The sequence below is a fragment of the Aplysia californica genome, unplaced genomic scaffold (genome assembly GCF_000002075.1).
Source record: "Aplysia californica isolate F4 #8 unplaced genomic scaffold, AplCal3.0 scaffold00601, whole genome shotgun sequence".
NCBI lineage: Eukaryota > Metazoa > Mollusca > Gastropoda > Aplysiida > Aplysiidae > Aplysia > Aplysia californica.
Window position 1 is genome coordinate 257,673 of NW_004797871.1, and position 17,018 is coordinate 274,690.

At 38.8% G+C, this 17,018-nt stretch overlaps 1 protein-coding gene across 2 annotated transcripts in view; it reads right to left on the minus strand.

Moving 5' to 3' along the window:
* The window catches only part of LOC101855521 (cytoskeleton-associated protein 5), a 62,885-nt gene that overhangs the window by 24,991 nt on the left and 20,876 nt on the right, over positions 1-17,018 (minus strand). For both annotated transcript variants that reach the window (XM_035972176.1, XM_005107409.3), the window contains exons 12-26: positions 16,489-16,653; positions 13,813-13,941; positions 13,060-13,239; positions 11,145-11,174; positions 10,520-10,585; positions 8,355-8,465; positions 6,973-7,065; positions 5,923-6,108; positions 5,006-5,097; positions 4,456-4,513; positions 3,194-3,319; positions 2,403-2,551; positions 1,774-1,948; positions 642-755; positions 360-488 (exon numbers count right to left, since the gene is read on the minus strand). In XM_035972176.1, coding sequence (XP_035828069.1) covers positions 360-488; positions 642-755; positions 1,774-1,948; positions 2,403-2,551; positions 3,194-3,319; positions 4,456-4,513; positions 5,006-5,097; positions 5,923-6,108; positions 6,973-7,065; positions 8,355-8,465; positions 10,520-10,585; positions 11,145-11,174; positions 13,060-13,239; positions 13,813-13,941; positions 16,489-16,653 — 1,803 coding nt within the window. The remainder of the gene's footprint in view (positions 1-359; positions 489-641; positions 756-1,773; positions 1,949-2,402; positions 2,552-3,193; positions 3,320-4,455; positions 4,514-5,005; positions 5,098-5,922; positions 6,109-6,972; positions 7,066-8,354; positions 8,466-10,519; positions 10,586-11,144; positions 11,175-13,059; positions 13,240-13,812; positions 13,942-16,488; positions 16,654-17,018) is intronic.

Below are 17,018 nucleotides of genomic sequence, written 5' to 3' on the forward strand. Positions count from 1 at the left end.
TCTTTGTCCGAGTTTGTGAAAGGATAAGCACATTGATCACATAATAATAGTCATATAGTGCATGGAAAAGGTAAGACAGACAGATATCACAGAGGGAAAGAAAAGAAGCAGAACCACTCGTGAATACACCTCTGTGCAAGATGCGGGGCGAGACCATTACATCATAAAATGCAGGTTGGCAGAAATATGAGTTTTTGTTGTTTGCATGAGGAAAAAGAAGCATGTCAACACAATACTGATCATTTAGTGCAGGGAAAGAGTAAGACAGTCAGAAGCAACAGAAGGAAAGAAAATAATTAAGACATACCAGAGGCGCGCTTTAACCACCCGTGTACAGACAGAGAGATATTTCAGCTTACCTCAGCCTTTAAGAATGGGTTCTCCATTTTGAGAGCATCGTGGAGCGCTTCACACTCCACTAGAGGGAGAAGAGATGTGTTTTCTACCCAGGCGTTTAGACACGCAACCACCTTCTCTCTCAGGGCAGGCTGGAACAAAGAAAAAAAAAGAAACCCATTAGTCAAGAAAACAAATTTTCTTCTTTCACATTTCAATACAGTTTTGCAAAACAAATAAAGACTCTCACTTAAAAATAACTAGGGCAAGACACTGAACCGCAACTAACACACATCATAATTTACCTTGGAGTCGGCCAAACAGGCAAGTAGTCCCGGCCCAACAACCTTGACGTGACCTTTGCAGTGTGGACCCAACGCTGTCGCCAGAGTCTGGAGGATGCCTATTGTGACCATTTGCTGGAAAAATGCAAACAAGAAATAAAATAAGTATAATGCAAAAGTAAAAACAAAAATAACCATTACACGTCATATTAAAATGAAGGGTAAATGGGAATAATAAGACATGTCAGTTTTTGGACAATTTGAGTTGTGATGTGGTTGGGAAATGTTTAAGCAGCTGTTCTGGACCATCTAATACTCAATGCCCATTTAGGGATTGACATATCGACCGCCCACTTCGTGGCCCGAAAACAAACACGTTTGTTTTTTGAGGCTGCGAGTCGGGTGATCGGTTTGTGCCACGATGGTCGTTTTACGGCCTCAATCTGACTAGCCCCGCCTACCAACTCGAACCAATGGTGTCAATGGGCACCTCCTATAAGTCTCCTTAGTTAAAACCTGATGAGTTGCCCAATATCGGGCTCGTAAAATAAGTTTCACTACGGGAAAACATGAGTTGTCAGGTATTTCATTTTTGTTTTTCTCAAAATCCCATAGTGCTCTTCAAATGATTATAAAATGTTCATGCTCCCTTCGAGGCACTTTAAATCACTTAAGGAGTGGACTGCTTTGACCTTGTCTGGCAGGGCTTTCCTGAGCTAAGTAGAATAAACACATCTCAGTCAACAGATGGAGATGCTCCATTTACAAATTTACAACCCCCACCTGCTCACAAATTCACATCTTCTGTGTGCAATGGCAAAGAGCCTATCCATTACAACACAGACACTGGTAGAAAATCAAATTAATTCAGCAATAAGTCCACAAATGTAACAAAGTGGAAATGACACACACATATACGTGTGTATGTGTGTGAGTGTGTGTGTGCGCGCACGTGAAACACCAAATCAATGAGCCAGCATCTGGACGATGAAAATTTCATCTTGTCTCATCTATCGTAACGTCTGCCCACAGCTGACTTGAGAAGAGTTTAAAAAATGAGATTCATCAGTAAAGCTAACAGATAACCACCTATTGTGAAACGCAGACGATTTATCTTCCAAGACAACAACTTTTCATTCCACAGAACACTCACCAGATTTTTGTTGGATTCCCCTAATCTTGCCTTCAGTGCTTCTGGTAAGGAGCCCAAGTTGGGCGTGACAAATTTGGCTTCGGACAAGATGGTGGTGACTTTTTGAAGGGCTTCTGCACGGACTTTCCAGTTTTTGTCGGCCAGCTCCGTCAAGAGGGCCTCAGTGATCTTCTCACTGAAAAACACATGTATTCACAGACGTTTTATTATCCTCACTACATGCCTAAACAGATTCACAACATTCAGGCTAGTTCAAAGGCAAATTCCTCAGCCATTTGATGTGACATGGGGCTGACAGAAAAATATTCCCATAAAGTCCAGCTGTAGTTTGAGAAAAGCGAAATAACATCAACACAAAAATGGTCATTTGGTGAGAAGAAAAAGCAAAACAAACAGAAAGAAACAACAGGTAGGGAATAAAGAAAAAGAGACAGGCAGTGAAACTCTTCAATCATCCATGAAGTATTATAGGAAGGACTACAAAAAAATCCAGACCTCATCTCAAATTTCAGCAAGTTGGACAAATTTGTAACTATCTTTTAACAAAAAGCAAAACTATACAGCAGGCAGAGAAACTCTCAATGCAAGGAGCACCATGACAAGCCGTCTTAGCAGCACTGACCAATCACCTTATGTCATTTCTGGGCACCAGATCCTGCACCGGTACCTCCCCCTCATTCTCCTCCCCATTTTCCTCCCCATCTTCATCCTCCTCATCATCTTTCCCTCCAGCAGACATCACTTTCCGAGTGGGAGCTGGTGGGTTTACTCCTTTCACCTGAAACAAATGATTTGTAAAAAAAAATGTCAATCAAATAGTAATAATCAAAATACCACTTTTATAGATCCCTATAGGGAAAATTAGTTCATAATGGCTAGAACAACATACACACAAACACATACATGCACACACACGCAAGCATGCATGCACAATAATTTGTCAATACCACAACATACAGACAATTAAATATTGTTTTTAGATTATAATATATTACCAACATGACATGACACACAATACCACACCAATATACACAATTAAAAAAACACCAAAAAAACCCACCAAAAAAAACAGCCATAGCAGTCCCCACTGTGCTGCGGCCTGTTTTTATGTTATGTTTTCATGTTAAATTGATTTTTCCTTGCTCAAGGACACATCCCAGTAACCCCACCCTTCTAAACACAGCTTAATCCACACATACTTCATCCTATGGGTGTGTGCCTGGATAACGGTCCCAGTTGTAGGAAATTTTTGATACATGTTATTAAGAAATGGTTAAACATGCGTTTTCTGAAGGAACTAAATTTTGCACCAGGTATGACTTTTTAGGCCTTTTCACTCAGTTGCTCAAAAATAGCGTTGCTGACAACTGGGACCTTTCTCCAGGCACACACACGTATCGTTAGATTACACAACACTCACCTTCTCAAACTCGGCATCGATCTGCTGCAGGAGGGCTGGCTTCTCATTGTCAAAGAGCACTCGGAGGGTGTCCCCCATGTACATGTACATGACGCCCAACAGGGCAATGGCTGCTGAACGAACACCCTAAGGAGCGAATGGGGAGAAAAACAGACACATAGGTTGAGATAGTTTGAGAGAAGCACATCTTGACACAAAAGCTATTTAGTGCTGAGGAAAAGTAAGGAGTAGAACCTACCTGCAGTGTCCTCCAACCGTTCACCAGATTGAGATATAACATACACATAGCAATCAGAGCAAATTAAATACTTACTCCAATTTACCCTACATAACCAGATGAGTTTAAAATATGAGGTGCTCATTTTTCTTGGGAAAGTGAAGACATACTTCTAGAAATTGGATCTGATTGCAAATAAACAAGCTCAGAAGCCTCAATACAGGAGCTTTTATTTTTGTTTGTTAGAGTAAAGAGGAGCACATCCTCATAGCAGTAATGGTCATAGAGTGTGTGGAAAGAGAAAGAAAGACAGATAGAAACAACACAGGAAAAGAAAATAAGTAAGTCCTAGCAATGGTGCCCTCCAATCACTTGCTAATTCAGTAACAAACTGATGCCCGATCTATGTCTTTTGATAAGGAGTGCAAAGCCTGAAATGCTGTGGGTTGATTTGCCATAGAATAAAGGCTTCCTACCTGATCTATTTATACTCAATATACATAAAAGAAATAGGGGAGACATGTAAAGGGAAAAGATGAGTAAAATGAGTAACACTTGTGCATCTGTCTCAAAAAAGTTTAGCTTGCTTTAGAAGAAATATTTTATACAAAACTGAAGACTTAGTACCTTAACTATTAAGTTACACAAACACAATAATAAAATGCCCTAATTGGCTTGAACCAATACTGCTCTGTCAACAAATAGAGAAAGATAAGAAAAAAGAAAATATCAAGACCTTTTTTTCTAAATTTTGAAGAATATACATTAGAAATCTTAGATCACACGACTATCCTGACTTGACCCAGCTTTTAAAAGAAATAAAAAGACACGAAAACATGGATGAAAATAGTATTCTTAAAAAATGTCGAAGAGAAATATTTAAGGCAAAGTAATCAAAATCTGATGAAGACATAAATTTAAGCATGACTGCTTTTGACACCAACTTTTTTCCAAGGACATGGCATGTCCATGGCAATTTAACAAACCAAGAGGTCAACTGTAGGGTCAGACAAGATAACCAGGACACAGACGACATGAAACTAACCGGGTTTGTAGCTGCCAGGGCCTTGCTGACCACAGGGAGAATTCCTTTCACATTGATTCTGGACAATGAAGTAAAAACAATAGTTAAAAGATCACCAATAGAATTATTTAAAACGATAAAATGGAGAAAAGGTAAAAGTTTGGAGAAAGCAAAGCACCATGACATGATAGCAGCAATTTTGTGTTCGAAAAAAGTAAGACAGAATTAATGATAGGAAAGAAAAGAAGAAAAGCTTAATAGTCGCACCCCCCAGCCAGCTGCAAATTGCTATAGAAAGTTATCGTTCAAAACACGCCAGCAAGGGTACAAAAATTAGTGTCACAGGTGTAATGGTAAGGATCTTCACCGATACTGACATGCAAGGTCAAAGTACCTCCCCTCCTAAATTACCCAGATTGCGTTGCCAGTGGGAATAACGCATTTACAATAATTACCCATCACCAAAAAAAAATGAAGATATGAAATTCTTTCTCCTTTCAAAACATGAAAACCCAAGGACTGAAGAAGAAGATGAAAACAATCAAAAAGTACAAGTCAGCAGGTCACTTACTTGAGGCCAAACTCCTGGACAGCAGTTGACAGCCAGGTCAGAGCTTCCTGTTGGATCTTCGGGTTCTTATTTTCAAAGGCTCTGGCCATGGCCTGGGTAAGATTGACAACAAAATTTCAATAAAATAAAAAAGAACGAAAAGAAAAAACTTGCAAACAAAAGCAGTTACTGATTGTGAACAAATGATGAAAATTGACTGATAACTGACAAGACATGGAACTAGTCACTGACCAGGAACAAGAAATTTGTTTTGTTCGTATGAGTAAAAAGAAGCACATAGATACAACAACAGTCATTTAGAGCTGGGGAAAAAGTAAGACGACCAGAAACATCAAACGGAAGGTGTAAAACTAAGAGCTACCAGTGATATATTCCAACCACCCACAGATGAAGGCAAGAAAACTGACATAGACCCCAAACGAAGAAATTAAAACTGTCATTGACTAAAGAACAAATTTGACAGTAACACATGGCCAAGTACCGAACTCTCCTCCTACTTTTCTTCCTTTCAATCTGCGCCTTCCTCCTCCTGTCTCCTAACACCTTCTTTTCTCCTTTTCTTTCTTCCTCTTTTTTCCTCTGGCATGGATAACACAGAGAGTGTAGATATAATGCTATGTATGTATACTTTATGTAGCACAAGCTGGGGACAGTTAATAACTAATTTCTTCCTCTGGAGAACTTATAAAATATATTTTATCCAAATTTTACTCATCTGTTCCTCCACTAGCACAGAGAAAAAGGGAGGGAGGGAATGTGAGAAAGAACGAGAGAGAGAGAGAGAGAGAGAGAGAGAGAGAGAGAGAGAGAGAGAGAGAGAAAGAGAGAGATTATATAATATGTATGTATATTTTGTGTCACAGATGCTGACATAAGCAAGTTGGTCAATTCTTTATCCGGAGGCATGCCTTCCTCACCTCAGTACAGACAAAGTCCAGGCCGAGCGCCTCTGACATGCCAGTCAGACAGTCCTTGGCTGCAGCACCATTCTTGGCATCACCAAGTTTATCCACGATGTCTGCCAGGCAGAACTCTGCCGAGCGCTTGGTGAACTTTGCGTTTCTTGACAGGTGGGCTACTAGTTCTAGCTTCAGTTTCAAAACCTGAGAAGGAGTGGTTGTTTAGAAAAATAGAGGAAAAAATCAAGTATGGTGTGGTGTTGTGATGTGGTGTGGTGTTGTGGTATGGTGTGGTATAGTGCAGCTTGCACTGGTGTGGTATGGTATAGAGTTGCAAGGTATGGCGTGGTGTTGTGTGGCACTGCTTTAACACTATCCTTTCACACTTTAAAGAAGGAAGACCTACGAAATTAACACCTATCACTCTTACAGAACTAAACCCCGTGCACGGAGAGCTTTGAAAACCCCCAAAACAATTCAAGTTCAAAAAGACCCCAACTGAGGATTCAAACCAAGACCATCTACATTTCAGTCAAGCACACTAACTCAGACACAGGTATAGCCAAAATAAAAACTAGAGTACAGCTCATCTCTGATAAACCTTGACATACAAGACATTGAGTATTGGCCCCTTATGTTCCAGAAATCAAATCTATTTGAACACAGAAAGTCAGAAGATGAAAAAAATAAACGACGACAATGATTTAAGTAAGTCTTGAAAGAATAAAAAAACCTATAAATATGGCTTGAATGGGCTCAGAATTATTTTTTATGATCCTAACTTTTGGTAGATCCCACCTTTTGGTATCAGTAAAGAACAGCATTTGCATAGAAACGAATAAAATGCAGCAACCGAGTACAGAAATACATGATGTGATGACAAATGACACCCTCCTCTGTCATTCAGGAAGGAAAATGGGTTCCTTACAGAACTATTTTTTTCTATTAACACATTTAAATTAATTTTTACTGAAGATTAACATCCCTACTACCAATGATGGCACCCTGAACCACCCATGATAGAAAAACAATAATATTTTAAAGTGTATAACAGCACTGACAACCTACCTGGAAGTTGGTCTCTTTGAGTCCCGGCTTTTTGCTGAGTACTCTGATGCACACCTGGCAAGGGATGTCATCTTTGCCGGTGCTGCTCACAACCTGCTCGCAACAAAACAGAGAGAGAGAGAGAGAGAGGGAGCTTTGAGCCTTTATTTTTCGCTTTTTAAAATTGGTTAAATCGATTTACTAAGTTATGAGAAACAAATCAACACAATAACAGTCATTTTCTGCACACATCATTTTAGTAAGGGTTTTTGCGGCACTTGCACAATAATTAGGTCATGTAAGTGTCAAACATTAGAGAAGTTATAAGAGAGTAACAAACATAAAAAATAAGGAGATATAACGATGTATGTTTGACAGGAAAGGAGCATAACCACACCTGATAACTCGCCAACCACCCACAGGGACAAAAAAAAAAAAGACAGACAAAAACAACAGAGGAAAAGAAAGAAATACGCTTAGTGCCCTCAACAACCAGCAGTTGTTAAAACAATTTTATCAATTTGTAATTAATTTTTTTTTGATGGCCAACATTGAGCATAGAGGATGGCATAGATACGAAAACGGCATTTGAGCGCAGGGAAAATAAACAAGATAGACAAATAGAAACAAACCAAGGGAAATAAAGAAACAGGGCCTACCAGTGGCACCCTGCCCTGTGATGTGATACCCATGCATGTATATATATGTCTCGACATGGTGGAATCAGGCACTCGTCAATCTTTAGGCATGTAGAGTTATTTATATCATCTGAAAGCTTATTCATTTGCTGTGCGTTCAGTGAAAAATAGATATCCATCTCGCTGGAATAGAAATCGAGATATTTGCCATTGAAGAAGGTGGGGTAGCCTGGTTTCAGTGGTTAAATTAATGAGAAAATGGCCGCACAGTCTGGTAACTTCAATAGCTTAAGAGTCCTTGAAAAATGAAAATTATCTATTTTGTGCCTTAAAACAAGGTTTTTCATTAAAATTCACATGGAAATGTGTTTCCGTTCCGTTTTGTTTTAGTAAGGTTTTACAGCGCTCGCAACTTCATAAGGTCATATAAGCGCCAAGGGTTGGATGTCAAAAGAGAAGTCCCAAAGGGGAATCAGACTTACTCTGCTCACCTCTCTTGCCTCAACAGCACAAAGTCTGCTTCGACTATCAAGGCACCCCAGAAATAGCAGTTCACAAGAGAGGGACAAACATAATAGAGTAAATAATAGAGAGACAGATATATGTCCCCGGATGAGTAGGATACATCATCCTGGCAGACCAACAGGTATACTCTCTAAAAAAAAACCCCAACCCAGCAACTTTCTCACTTGGAATCAAATTCAAGCTTTCTTCATATGATGAAGATTACCCTAACAAGTACACCACAGATCCCAATGATCTTACCTTCACCATGCCCTCCATAGCCGCCAGTCTCTCCTTCCAGTTGGCACTGGCCAGGTTGGTCAGCGTGTCGCCAGGTAAGAAATCCTGCGCTTTCTCCTCAACAGCTTCATCCTAGATAGACAAATATTTTAAAAAACCCTTTTCTAAGAATGCGCGTAGTACAGTACAACACAGATAGGTCGAACACAGAAGACTCAAAATTACGTATCTTTCGAACTGTGCCTGTGGTTCTGTTTTTTGTCCTTTTCTTCTTTATCTTTGTAAGAAATCCTTCAAACTACGGATCTCTCAAACTACCGACGGCTGTCCCGATAAATTCGAGCTATCCGTGTAATACTGTATTTATATCTTTCTCCTGTGAACACTAAATACTGCATCACATAAACTGAGGTGCTTAACAATTTGCAGTAGTCAAACAAAAAACAGGAGAGTATTTATTACTCTTAGTATAAGAAAACAGATGCACATTCACACACAACAACAGCCATGTAGTACAGGTAAACAGCAAGATAAACAGGCAGAAACAATTGTAGAGTGGAAAGAAAGAAAATAGTCATTTCCAGTGGTGCCCTCCAGCCACCAACAATATTTTATGAAACCTGACAAAAGCAAGTTAAAATGATATTGATCATCATACATGAAAGGCCAAGAACATTCACTGCATTTTTACACTTTACATAATGTTCTTATTTAACCCCAAAACTCAGTTCATACACTAGCAAGCTTTTGAAAAAAATAAAACCTCGAATACTTGATATGGTGAGGGAAAAACCCCTCCCACCCATAGCAACTTCAGAAGATAAATCTCAGAGACAATATATTAATGCAAAATGTAAGGGATGCTCTTTGCATCTGGCAACAACAGCATCAACGACAACAACAACCCCCCCCCCCCCAAAGTTCAACACACTTCTATCAGAGTGTAGGTCAATTAACTGCTCAAAAGCGTTTTTTTAACCCCCCCCCCCCCCCCCCCCCTAAAAAAGACAAAAACAAAGTCAACAAACAAACCCTAATAAAGACACCTACTACACAGAAATATAAAAATCATATTTTAACCACATAAAAAACAAAGCATAAATTTCATAACTTTCCATACAAACACATGAAAATAGTCATTGGTTACAAGTTCTCACAACGGCAGAGAACATCAAAGTGAACAAAGTAAAATAAGGTAGACCTCAACATTACACAAGGGCAACACTGCTTTATAAACATTGCTACTGTTGCTAGAAAAATAGAAAACTCATCTTGTACTCAAAGCAGAGTCAAATGGAGTTACTCATTTTCCTAGTTTCAAACAAATTTTCAAATTGAGTTGTATGTTCTCCCACGTGGAGGAAAAAAGGCACTCGAACCATGCCCACCTTTTGAGAATGGCTTAACTAAAGAGAATGAGGTCTACAAAAAATGCAAAGTAACATCACGGTTTCACAACTAAAAGCCCAAACTGTCATACAAGCCTTTACTTTAATGCGAAGACGAAAGGGGGAGGTTTTCTTCTGAGACTGTCTTGCCAGACGGCATGGAGAGGTGTAGCGGAAACATTTCTGGTAGACATCATGTTTGTTTAAGTAAAGCGAGCACACAGACATAATTTACATCAAGTGCAGAGAGACAGATACTGACTGCACTGGAAGAGTAAAGAAGTAACCGGCGAAACCAGAAGCCCATTCCACCCTCTTGTAGAAATGTTAAGTAGTAAGTGAGGACCACATAAACGAAGAGATGTGTACGTCAATACAGAGGGGCATTGATTGAAAGTGGAATGCATGATAACAAATGATACTTCTAAAAATAAAACCTTGCTTATCAATAATTTATTCACTGAAAAGTCGTCGAGTCTGAGATTTAAAATCAAATTTTCTACTAGTCTTTTTTCTAAGGTTATGACCCTACTAAAGACAAGACAAAGCACTAAGACAGCTCATTATTCCTTGTGACTGAAATACAGAGAAAATCTTATTTTTCTCTGTCTTGGGTAAAACAATTTTTTTCAAAGAATACCACTTTGCTAAATAACACAACCTGTAAGTTTATATGTTAATTTATATAATAGAGACACAAACACACATACATATACACAAAAACAAACAAACAAGGAAAAACTGCTAACTTAATCTATTTCATTTTCTTTGTTTTCATTCCACTTCCCCTTTACTTACACTCAGGACAGATTCCATTTTTTCTTCAACAGGTCCCTTTTTGCCTTTTTTAGGCGGAGCTTTCGCCTGTACGAAAAAAACAACAACAAATAAATAAATAAAACACAAAAACTAATCACAAGCTACAGGAATATCAATTGCAAGCAAAATATTCTTTTTTAACAGAGGACAAAAGTAAGTAATTATGATAAGAAATTAGGGGTTACATTGCGTCTCAGTTACACTCAGCCAAGCAAAACAAAAGCGTACAGCTTGGTTTAAGACATTTATGCCTTTCACATAATTAATCATAAACTTCAATATCTTTGAACTTTTCCATAAATAAATAGAAAAAAGACTTTATACTCTTTTAGTTATTTAAGATTAATAGCCTTCGAGGACTCCAACATGCATTAAAACAATGGAGATAATGTTGCCATTATTCATGTATGCAACAACATGAACAATTAATTAATACTGAACTTTCTTTGAAAGCAGAACAGCATTAGGAAACAATTCTTACACAATTTTAGTTGCTTCTATTCAGCCATTTATTATAGAACCAAAAAGGGAAGGGAGAGACGACAAAAAAGAGAGAACATTTCATAACTTTAGATAAAAGTCAGAGAGAGAGACTTAAGTATACCTTTGGCTTTGCTTTGGCAGCACCACCAGCCTGTTAGAAACGATAAATTTGTCAACTTCAGCCACAGCTTGCATACAAGCACTCATGCGTATGTGAGAAGACACACACACACAAACACACATGATGGGAGGATGTGCATGCAATGACTGCAGGCATAACAATGACTGAAATGGTGGTTTTTCAAATCCGATCATAAGTTCACAAAATTGATGATAATAAAGTGCTCTCATGACTGATGATGGTAGGATTAGAGGTGTTCTGGATAGGATCAAATCATCCTTTGCGAAATGCTGGCTGCAATGGCAGAATTAGGATGAGGACAAAATACGCTCATTACAGATGATGACTGAAATGATGGTGTTAGCGCTAAGATCAAAGGTTCATATTATTTATAATGAAATACTCCTATGATTGATGACTGAAACAGAGGGATTCTGGCTAGGTTCAAACATGATCATGACTGATGATGACGACTGAAATGGTGCTATGGCTAGGACTAAATGTGTTTATGAATAAACATGATAGAAATGGTGGTGTTCTGGCTCAGACTGAATATGCTCATGACTGATGATGACTGAACTGATGGAGTTACGACTTGACTAATTTTAAATGATATGCTTTTAAACTGTTGCTTTAAAATTGTGATTTCCAGGAGTGGTCAAGGTTTTAACAATTGATGATGACCTAAATGGCGGTTTTCCTCAAAAAGGTCACGATGTTCTTTCAACAGATGAGAAATGAAATGATACGAACTTAGGATATCAAAATGCTGGACTTTTTGGCCATGATGATCAAACAAAGCCAATGAAATCCAAGCTGAAAAACGTTGGAATCAGATCAAGGCCTTAGCATTCACAATCATTTCACAGATGACACTCAATAACCGAAATGATAGCAATGAGACAATTACTTCGCTAAGAATAGATTTATTTGGGAAAAACCCTTTCTCAAAATTTTTTTCAAACTGACTGAAAACTTAAAATCAATTCAAGGCTTGCTTCTCCCCTAACAATCTTTTCTATTTTTCAAAGGTGTCATTAAGTGAGGAAAAGAGAACCTTTTCAATGCCTAATGTAGAGAAAGTTTTCTGAAGAAACTTTAAAGACCCCAATAATTTATCAAAGTCCACTAGACAAAAATATTTCCTCTGCATCCAGGAAAAAAAAAAGTCTGTGTTTGATCTGTAAACAACCTTACACTTTCTTATCTAAAAGTCTGCACTACACCAGTCTTTATTTTTCTAGTCTTTGACTAAAATTTGAGAAATTGTTTTGCTATAAACAATTTGAGTTTATTTTGTATTTTTAAAAGAGTCTTGTGAAAGTACTCCCATTCTTTGCTTATACAGCAAGCATGTGACATTCTTTCAGGAGTTGTGAAGATAGCAATGTTTTTCACACCACAATGAAGAGGGCTGGGTACCTCTCTTCTTTTTAAACATCCTTGCATGCTTAATTTGTTACTTCAAAGCACTCCAACATTCAGTTATTTCAAATTTTATTCCCTCTTCAAGAAAGAAAAGGGTTTATTCTGCCATCCACTCATAATAATCTTGTCCAACGACAAAGGTCATCATCACACACCCGACCATCAAGTCAATACAAAAACGGGTGAAAAAAAAAGACCAAACTAACACTAAGAAAAACCCCCCAAAAAACAAACAACAACCCAAGAGGAGAAATTGCACACATTCTGCTACCACACAATCAAAGGTGAAAAAATATCCTTTCAGGAGAAAATTCCATCATGACTTGACCATAAAAAAAAGGGAGGGGGGAAAAGGAAAAGAAAAAAAAAGGGGGGTGGGCACCATAGACATTTCTCTACCACCATAACAAAACCAACACCCTAACTACATTACAATGCAAACAGAAGAAAAAATTCCCAAAACCCAGTAGTGTTGTGGTCCACTCACAGCTGGCTTGGCAGTGCCCGGTCGCTTCACTGGTTTGGGTTCCTCACTGCCGGATTTGGCGGGCGGCGCGGTGGACGGACGTTTGGCTGGGGCGGCTGCAGGAGCAGCAGACGCACCCCCACCGCCACGGGGCTCACCTTTAGCATTGAGTAACACAGCCTTTTCACAGCTTTCCTGGATCTGAAGAGGGAACATTCATATTAGCATCATTAAGGCACTAGGAAAACAATAGCAAACAGTCCTGTTCTCCAGGAAAAAACCCCCCATGAAACAACCCCTTTCTTTGAAAAAAAAAAAAAAAAAAGCATAATTTTTCTCAATAAACAATCAATTTCTAGTAGCCAGTATTTTTCTTCATAAACAGTCCTCTTGTTATTAAAAGCACTTCACTTTTTCTCAGTAAACACTTATTTTCTTATAAAACAGTTATTTTTCCATGTATGAGTCGAACAGGTTTAACGGCCTTGTAAAGATTGTTTACGAAGTGAGACCTCCAAACTTAACAAACATCCATCTCCAACTTGGTCAGAGTTGAATGGGTGGAGAAACATCCCCCCCCCCCCCATGTAAGTCCCAGACCACATCGTGTAATCAAACCAGAGTTATCAGCATCATAGTCTAGCATGATACCAGCTGAGCTACAACTACCACCCACAGTTATAACCGAAGCCTGAAAAAGATAGCCAACATAGAATTTGAAAAGAAAAAGAAAAAATTTGAAAAAAAAAAGAAAAAAGTAATATAAAACAAAACCTTCTGCATTTTGATGTTATCTACATCCACCAGGAAGGGTGCGATATTCTTCTCAGTGACGACCTTCATGGCGGTGCCCAGAGCTTGGAAGGACGCCTCGCGCACAGCAGGATCAGACTCATTGACCGTCTGAAACAATATTATACAGGAAAATCTTAAAATATTGACACAAGATGCATACATACCTCTCCCAGTATCAACTTTTACTTTTTGCTTTATTTGGATATACTGCACTACATGCATACCTGTTGCGTCATATTATGATGTGCTGACATAAGGGCCAAACACCATCGAAACCCAACAAAGTCACTGAAATTTGATAACCCCATTGAAAAGTTTCATATATAGCTTGGATGTCGTTAATCAGGACTCCTATCAAAATTCCTACACATAAACTCATGAAATAATACATTCCAAGGCAAATGTTTTACAGCTCCATTTAAACACTTTAAGATCATTTCGGTGGGGAGAAGTTTCCATCTGGCCTGCCAGGGCCAACCTGGGCTGTGTAAGACAAAGCATGTCATTAGCATAGAAAGATGGAGATAATTGACAAAATATCTTTCCCAAGTGGAAATTCAATTTACATCCTTAAAATGCATCCCAAACAAAGTAATCTTGTGCTGCACACAGCTGTGCGATTAAAAATGGCAGAGAAATACAAACATCTAAATCAAGCTTTTACCTATATAAACAGGACAAACTAGAAACAAGCATACACCCCCGCAACACACACCCCCTAAAATCATTCATTCCTCCAGTGCCAGATCTGCGACGGACATCGGCGATAATGGTTCTCCATTCAATCCTTTGCTTGGATGCTCTTTAAAAAGTTACCTTTCCCTGATCTTTCCCCGCTTCGGTGCTACCCATTTGTTTAGGTTCCCTAAGTGGGTTGCTCTGGGCCTGCCCCTGCCTCGTTTGCCTTCAATTTTGCCAAAGAGAGCTAGATTTTCAAGACTTTTACCCCTAAACTGGTACAGAAAAAAACTCCTGCCTTGTCTTTCTTTCACCAAGGAAAAAGGAAATGAATAAAGATTAAATCAAGAAGCAACCTCACCCTCTCTCCCTCTTTCATCATTCCAACATTTACTCACAGAATCTTTCATAAAAATTCAGAGGTTACAGGTGATAGAGAGTGAGTAAGAGAAGTGATAAAAAAACGACAGTCTTAAAAACTCCTAGCAACAGTTGATTTTTGGAAAAACATTTGATTGTCATAAAAATCAAGCCTTGCTTGCTTGAATTTAAAAAAGCATACCAACACAATAACAGTCATTAAGTGCAGCGGGGAGAGAGTAAGACATATATGTGTCATGACGCGGTGAAATTGGGCGCTCATCAATCTTTGGGTCTGTAGAGTTATTAGTATCATCTTAAAGATTGTTCATTTGCCTCGCTTTCGATGAAAAAATACCCATCTATCTTGAATAGAAGTTGAGATATACCAAGTCGCAAAAGTTCTGTCACACCCATTATGTTGCGACACTTTTTGCTACAGCGAAAAAATTGCACAAATAAAGAAAAGTATGACTTATGTAACTTGTGAGACTCCTCGTGCATGAGCAGACATAAGAAATCCTAAAACCGGAAGTGGGTATGAGGGCAAAGTGTGGGTACTGATTTCTCACAGTGTACATTGAAATCAAAGCTTCCTACACACACAATTTACTTTGAATCACGTAGACAATGTGTAAACACACCTTACACACAGTAAAATCCCGTACTTTTTAATGGTTGGATCATTTTTTCACATGTAAAAAAAAAAAAACCCTGACAAATGCAGAAAACAAATGCGCTGTGTGTATGTTAATTCTTCAATTGCGCTTTCTGCCGTTGCAAGACACGTATTTGTGTGTAGAAGAACTATCTAACGTTTGAACAAGCGTTTTAACCCCACTAGAACTGTCCAAGACAGGCCTAAACGTGGCCTACCAAGGACGACTACTGGACGTCAGAATTGGGTTGTTGTCAACATGCATGTTTGAAACCAGTTCCAACTAAGCACAGAGACAGCCAGGTACTGTGGACTGTCTTAAAACATCATTATTAGGCATTTACGTGACAATGGATTCCGTTATTATCGCCCTAGATGTGGAGCCATTCGAACCCTGTTTCATTGAAGAAATCTCCCTTGAATAAGGAAAAACATTGGGCAATTCTTTTCATGTCAGGTTGGCAGGAAATGAATAAAGATCGGGCATACCAAATTTTTCTTGGCTACGTTGAAGAGTAAATGAATTATTGTACTTTAAGGTGGGTGTGACAGAACTTTGGCAACAGGGTATATTTGTCATTGAAGAAGGTGGGAGTCGCCTGGTATCAGAGGTAAATTTGTGAGAAAATGGTTTGGAAACTGAAAACTTACAGTTTTTGTGCCTTTAATCAATGTGTTTCAGTAAAATTCACACAGAAATGTGTTTTTAAACGGATATAAAAGATGTTGAGCCAAAAAAATAAAAATAAGATAAAGATTGCCAAACCTGCAAAAAAAATGTCGTTTTCTTCAATTTCATTATTTTGACGAGCACCTATTTCTAAGATCCCTCACATACAAAGAAACTTTAGAGGAAAAGAAAAGACGTAGGATCTACCGGTTACGCTCTCCAACCACTAGCGAAACAAAGTCTGAACCATCCATCCTGAGACACAGAGGAGAGAAAATAAGATTCTCACCTTCAACAGAGGGGCACAGTACGCCTTCAGCATTTTCTTGGGTAGGGAACTCTGGGTACAGCGAGCAAAGCAGCGAGAAAGAAATAATGCTGTCTCGGCTTTGATGGACGGGTTCTTGTTGTCCAGGGCAGCAGTCACTTCTTCCATGATAGCCTCCAGATTGGTCTGAGTGCGAGGTGAAGGGAAAAGACAATTGGTAATGAGAGTGATGACACTTGATGGCATTTTACCGTCTTTATTTTCAATTTATTACAGTTTTTCCACCGCCATTGAACCATTTATATCATTTGCGAGGCAGGCTGTTTGTACCCTATCTGCCAGGGCCAGCACTGCTAAGTGGGGAAAAAACATCCTTGCAGAAAGATGGAGATGCTTGATTAAAAACTTCTCCGTGCTGAAATTGAACTTACATCTTTCACCTGCAACAGTGAAGAGACTACCTATTACACCACGGAGGCCAGTCTCATTTCATTTCTGTATTGACAATTGCAACCAAATTTCAAGGAGGGAGAAAACAAAACCGACCCCCT